The following is a 6,231-nucleotide window of genomic DNA, read 5'->3' as shown; positions in this document are numbered from 1 at the left end:
TTGGTTGATTTCGGTGAGCACAGTAACCCTTGTGACTTTTGAAATAAATTAGCTAAGTCGTCTATATTTTACAGGGTCAAAAGTAACAGACACACGAGGCCTTTTGATGAATACTGAATAATTAATCCACGGAAATTTCCCGAAAATTTCCATGAAATGCCGTTACGAGTATAGGCAAGAATATAGCAACTCACACAGTTTAGCCCTGGCAAAGTTACTTTCATTTTCAGCTGAGGCGCACTAAAACATGCAGATTCTAATCTAGTGTCAGCAATGTGAATAACCTTATTCTTGTCTATAATGTGTTTAAGACATCATATTTATTACATTTAAGGCCATTTTTCAAGTGAACTGCCTTATTCATTTGGGCCTCATGACGTTCCGAAGCTAAATGAAACAACGTTGTTATGCTGTGTACTGGTGGTCGTTGGCTTGCTCACTAAGCTGGGCAAGTTGGTGCGTAGCGGTGGGTTGGTGGTTGTGCCTTGAGTAGTGTTGTGCGTGAGTTGATATACATGCTGCTAGCAGGGATGACCTCTGATCGCGATTAGTTGTTCGGTCGGGCGATTCCCTCGGTTGCTCCGTTGTCCTGTGTCCCCATTCGCCGATGCCCACGTCACTTTTGAGCTTGGCATTCCCTACCGCCGTAATCTGGTTGATGCTAGAGTGACCTTCGTCCATTTCAGTCCCGGCTGTGCACTTTAGAGAACGCTCGGGCGTTGGTGAACATCGGCAATTTGGAGACGCCTTCTTGATGGTGGCAGCCAAAACCTTCTTCAACTTTTCCAGCATTTTGTCCAACTTTTTAGGACCGATTTCGAGATCTATACCAATTTTCTGTAGCTCGTGTTTATGTTGTATCCGACTTCGTACGATTGAAAATTTTGACGATATCTAAATATCTTACTTGCCTGACGTTACGATTGTTGTAAACTTGAAATGTTCACCCTAAAAACATCAATGGGTAAGTTTTCCTAGGTAAAGGAGAAGTAGAGGAAATGTGGCTGAGTTATCACCTCAAGACATATGTTTACCAATCCCCATTCTGAGCGGGTAAATTTGCATCAACAAGCTCTGTACACCACCTAATGATATAGTTGTCGTATATACGTCAAATCAATGAACAACGACCGCCGTCTACCTGCACTCTCACAAAGTCCAATGTAACTAAATATATTTTATTTGCGGCAGGCGACCATACGGATCCGCAAATCAGTGCGAACGTGTTAGCCCGATCACTAAAAAGAACTTTCGTAAAGTATGAACTTTAGCAGCTCGTGATGGTATATGGGTTAGATTGCATATGGCTGATCACTTTCGTGCATGCACTCATTATCGCCAACTAATCGCCGATGCCAGTAAACGCACAATGAAATCACGTACAATACTAGTCATACAATGGTTGGCGAAGCGCCTTTTCGAGCTGTAAGCATGTATAGATGAGATCAACGAACTGCGAGAGCGTTGTGCGCTGATGCGTCATGATGCTGAGCGAGTTCAAGTGTGGGTGCATATCGCCATTTTCTATTCCAAGACAAACGACTTTGTCAATTTGTGCATGCGACTTCATGCTCCCTTGATGGCTAGTATTGTAAAATGTATAATAATTGCAGTAAAATGCGCTGTCTTCAGTGATACCAGCAACGTATTGCATCATTTTTCTGCAAATATTTGGTAGCCAATTGAAGCTAGTTAGCTGTGACTTAGGTCAAACTAACAAAAATATGGACAATATTCAGAGGGTTCGTCTACTTCAATTAAAAACTAGAAAAAAACAACCAAAGTTGAACTAGTCATCAGATCGCTTGAGCATCAAAAAATACCAATAAGCTGCATAGAAGCGCACTTTAATGTGACTTGTGGGAGTAGCGATCTGAAATCTAAAACAATTCAAAATAAACATTGATTAGGCGCAGCAATCTTTCGAAAGTGACTTCAGATACGAAAATAATTACTTTCTGGTGTTGTTTTAGTTTACTTATTCGCAAAGACAAGTTGCAGAAAATGCATTAATCTGTTATGAACTTTCACAAACGTCAGTTTTCTAGCTCGTTGCCAATGAGCCATTTATTCTCAAACAAGCGTTACTAGTGCGTCTCTGAAACTGTTGTAATGGTGAAAATAATTGTCAAGATTGCAAGTAAGCGGGTCCTAATACAATAGAAATAACCCACGCGAACGTTGCGGTGAGTCACGCAATATGCACCGTGGAAAGCAACAACCTGAAATCAGCGGGCGCATGTACATACATGCATAAATATGACAGAATGTGTGCATGATTTGTGGCGGGAAGAAATGTATAAATTGTACGCATAATCTACTCCAACTTTCATCCACGTCCGAGATGGTAATGAAAACTCTGGTAACCGGTGTCTTAGCAACCCTGTTGCTTGGTATTCTTCTTGCAGGTTAGCAAATATACTAACAGTATTCTGATTTTCACTTGCTTTTTGTATTTACTGATTTAGTGGAGAATTTTTGAAAGTGAAACGCGCAACTCCTAGAAGTCACTTCGATATACTAATTGCTAAATATTAAAAATGTGATCCACTAACCTTGGCACGCCATTGTGTAATCGAAACCCGCCAAAGTAGAGTTATAAGGGTTACACATTTGTGTGGCCCGGAACTTCTGAATAACGTGCCTTGAGGACGAAAGCCGTTTAAGACCTACAACTGAGAGTCCAACCAAGCATACCGCGGAATGTCAGTAGTTAGGATGTGTAGTTGGGGATATTGTTGGCTACTTTCACCACACCAGGTAATGTTTTAAGCTGACGTTCATGCTTCTCAGAATTCTATCTCGTTCGGAATTTGTTTGTTATACCGCGCACACATAAAGAAATGTAGACACTGAATGACTGGATTTCGTAATTTGCTTTTATCGGCGTTATTCTAGTTAAAAAAAAATTTGAAAATATCTCTTCGTCTCCTGTGACAGTATGGTGCTGTCAGGTTCTTGTTAATTCGTCTTGGATTGCGATTTATCCATTCGGTCGACTGATTAGAAACGGCATGCACCTTAATTGTTTTACCAAATCAACCGAGCATTTGAGTGGAATGCACGTTTTCAACTTGGCAAGTAGACCTTTTTAAACGCTGAATTTTACTAAAACGTAAATGGCCATCATTTCAACAAAGTCATTAGCATCATCACGTGAAATCTGCTTAATTGCTAATTCATCAGCATGCTGTATGTCAGCAAAGCTTTAGGTAATTAACCAGAATAAGTGCCATACATCGGTCAGGTTCGTATTGACTTCCAAAGCGGTTCACAGCGAGCTTCACTCATTCAATGGGAATCATTCTTTGCTCATTCCCAATTGCCCAATAGCCGAATTCGAAGGTTTCGAAAACATGGCCACAGATAGCTAGTCTAATAACTTCCACGTTTTTGGGTTTGATACTTCCACTTCTTTCGAAGGTATCCCTATAAACCAGAGTAATCATGAGCAACGCACGTGACGCTACCACTTTCCTCACGCATTAGAGAGTCTATGTAGTGAATTGATTTCGCAGAAATGTCTGTATCATTTCCGACTCATACGAATTCCAAATAACAGAATATGCCTCGCCTCATTCACCCTCAGGTACGAGAGTTTGAATTAGGAAATTAAATGTACGTATGAATGTTGTGGTCCACTACCCTGTAGGGCTACGGATGGCATATGGACACACTTTCCGACATTTCTTGGTGCAGAAGCCTGTATAATCCTCGACCGCAAAATAATTTTCAGAAACCTGGTAAATCCCATGCAACCCTAAACAAGTTAATTTGTGTGGGTCAGCCACCCTTAAATTAGATAAGGATGCCTAAATTATGTGCAAATCTATCGTGTAATAGTGGTTTGGAAGGAATCAGTGACTCCTTAGGGATGCGGAATTGCTCTTGGATACGTGATTCAGGATTGCTCGATTTAGCGTGTGCTTCGTCATTTTGCGCGATAAGCTAGTTATGATTAGAGGTTTGCGGGTAAGCATTTCGTGGGCTTGATCAGTGTGCCGTAAAACTATTACGCTGGCTCCGATTATAACTGCTTAGAACGCTACTCATTTCTTGGAAGCCCGCATATGCACGTTTGTTGTTCTGACCAAGTATCGGATGAAATCAAACATCAGCATACAGAACGCACTACGGTCCAGTGGTGTCATAATTAATATTTGACCAACGTTGTCCGTTGTTGGTGACAATCAAATAAAGCAGGGATGACAGTTGAGCTTCTCGGTATCGGGCAGGTGGGATGGCCTTCGAGTTCAAGTGATGTTAGAAGAGGGTTGTGAGCGCGGATGCAAAACATCCGTTAGGTCCGACGTACTGGAGGTTCATCAAAAAATATGGCGTGCGTACAAATCGTCTATCGGCAAGAGATGTATGAACTTGAATATGAGTGGTAGACACCTACCGCATGGCGGAAAGTGAATCCATCGTGGAGTGATCAAATATTTTTTTTAAAATTTACTCCAGTGTGCAACAAATGACAAGCTGCTTCGATTTTTTGGTGGTACCGCAAGTATGCCCAATAGGTACTTTATGTTTAAATAGACGACTTTAAATATTTGTGAGCACAACGTATTCCGCGATTAAAATAAGTCGTGTACCACAATCAAACAGCTATGACAATTGTTCTACACAGGAGACGTTTTCGGAAATCGTAGGACGGCATTTGGGATGCAGAATTTATCAAAATGCATACCACTGAATCAGGGTGCATACGCTCAGAAGAAACACTTACACTACATTGCAAATCTCCAGGCAAACTGAATCTTGTCTTCACTTCTTACATTAATTGGGTTTCAGATGCGTTCTAAGAAATATCATGTCGGTCAGTTTTGGAGACGCCTCATTTGATTTTCCGTATCCCTATGAGAATATCCTAAACTACGCCACACCAAGTTTGTCGCTAAACGGCCAGGCAGTTTTTGGTGTGCCCTTTGAGCGTAACGTCCCGGCATTCTCCACAATATTGTGTGACACTGGTGGCGGTTTTTTGACACGCATAGATGCATGAAGGGTGACCGTCCTATCACGTTTTAAGAAGCTCGTTATCATGCTATTGTAGGAACATAATTCCAGTTAGGGCATCAGTTGGCACCAGTTGTGCGCAATAGTATGTGTCGCAAAAGAATAAATTTGATTTCCTCCGGCGGATGCCAATGAACTCCACTGTAAATAATACTATTCTCCAGAATTACCTAGCTACGGAAAGGTTCTGTCCAAACTCCGGGACATAAGAGGAATAATTCTATTATATTCGTCTAGCTATTTGTATCCATTCCTTTTGTTTTTTGTGCCGAAAATATCACGTACACAACCCCTGTGGAATGTGTCCTCAGGTACCAGAGTATAATATGATTGCATTACGGACATGAATGAAACCTGTGCCAACAAAGAGCCCCACATTTAAGAATTCGAAATTTGTTTAACTAAATGACTTGCTCAACTACCTTGTTTTCCTTAACATCTTCTGAAGCAGATGGTGAGTCTTCATCCCTCATTTAACAAATAATAGGAAACTACTTTTCCTAATTTCGCGAGAAGCTGTTGAATATGCTAAATTTTACCGCGTCGTAATATAAAATATACTGCTTTGAGGAAAGCAACTGAAGCATAGATTTTCATATTTCGTGATATTGCCAGAGTGTTATTTTTATATACCCTATAGCCTGACGGATCTGTTGTTTGAACCGTGTTGCCAGGCACACTGGCGTTCTTGGTGATCAGATTCGGTAATATCTGCATAGGGAAACCAGCGGCTATTTGAATATGACCGCCGGGGCCTTCGCGCGTCACGCCAACATTTGTAGCCAGCATCTTAACAAATATTCCGCACAGCGCTGTTTCTCTCTAACAATAAAATGTGTACACGACTGCACTTGTGTCACCTTTGATATACCCTGTTACGTTGTTTAACCTTGGTTTTAATCGAGGTGAAAATCCCCCACCGTCTTGTCCGTGCATTGTTAACTCGCAGAATTCATGTGGCATTCGGCCGAAAAAACATACGCATTTTGCTGCCGTGTGCATCTCGAATCCATGAAAAATTATAGAGATATACGTTGCCTCTTCAGGCGTCGGCGTAGGGCGTAATTTTGTCAGACTAAGCCAGTATAATAAATTATTAGATTAATAGGTCTTCCCTTTGGTCTTTTGTCCTGCACTTGTCTGAAAGCTTTTCATGGTGTGTAACATGATTGGTTAATAATTCTGGTATCAGTTATACAGAGCTACATG

General features: G+C 41.2%; 1 protein-coding gene across 1 annotated transcript; it reads right to left on the bottom strand.

Moving 5' to 3' along the window:
• Positions 1–405: 405 nt before the first annotated feature.
• On the bottom strand, positions 406–5,811 carry T265_12069 (hypothetical protein; the record flags this gene model as incomplete). Its single annotated transcript, XM_009179007.1, has 2 exons — positions 406–837; positions 5,656–5,811. The coding sequence occupies 2 exons, from the start codon at positions 5,809–5,811 to the stop codon at positions 406–408; spliced, it is 588 nt and encodes a 195-aa protein (XP_009177271.1).
• Positions 5,812–6,231: the final 420 nt, after the last annotated feature.

Source organism: Opisthorchis viverrini (assembly GCF_000715545.1).
Source record: "Opisthorchis viverrini unplaced genomic scaffold opera_v5_770, whole genome shotgun sequence".
Taxonomy (NCBI): Eukaryota; Metazoa; Platyhelminthes; class Trematoda; order Opisthorchiida; family Opisthorchiidae; genus Opisthorchis; species Opisthorchis viverrini.
The sequence above is the reverse complement of the archived record's forward strand: the minus strand, read 5'-3'. Positions and strand labels throughout refer to the sequence as shown.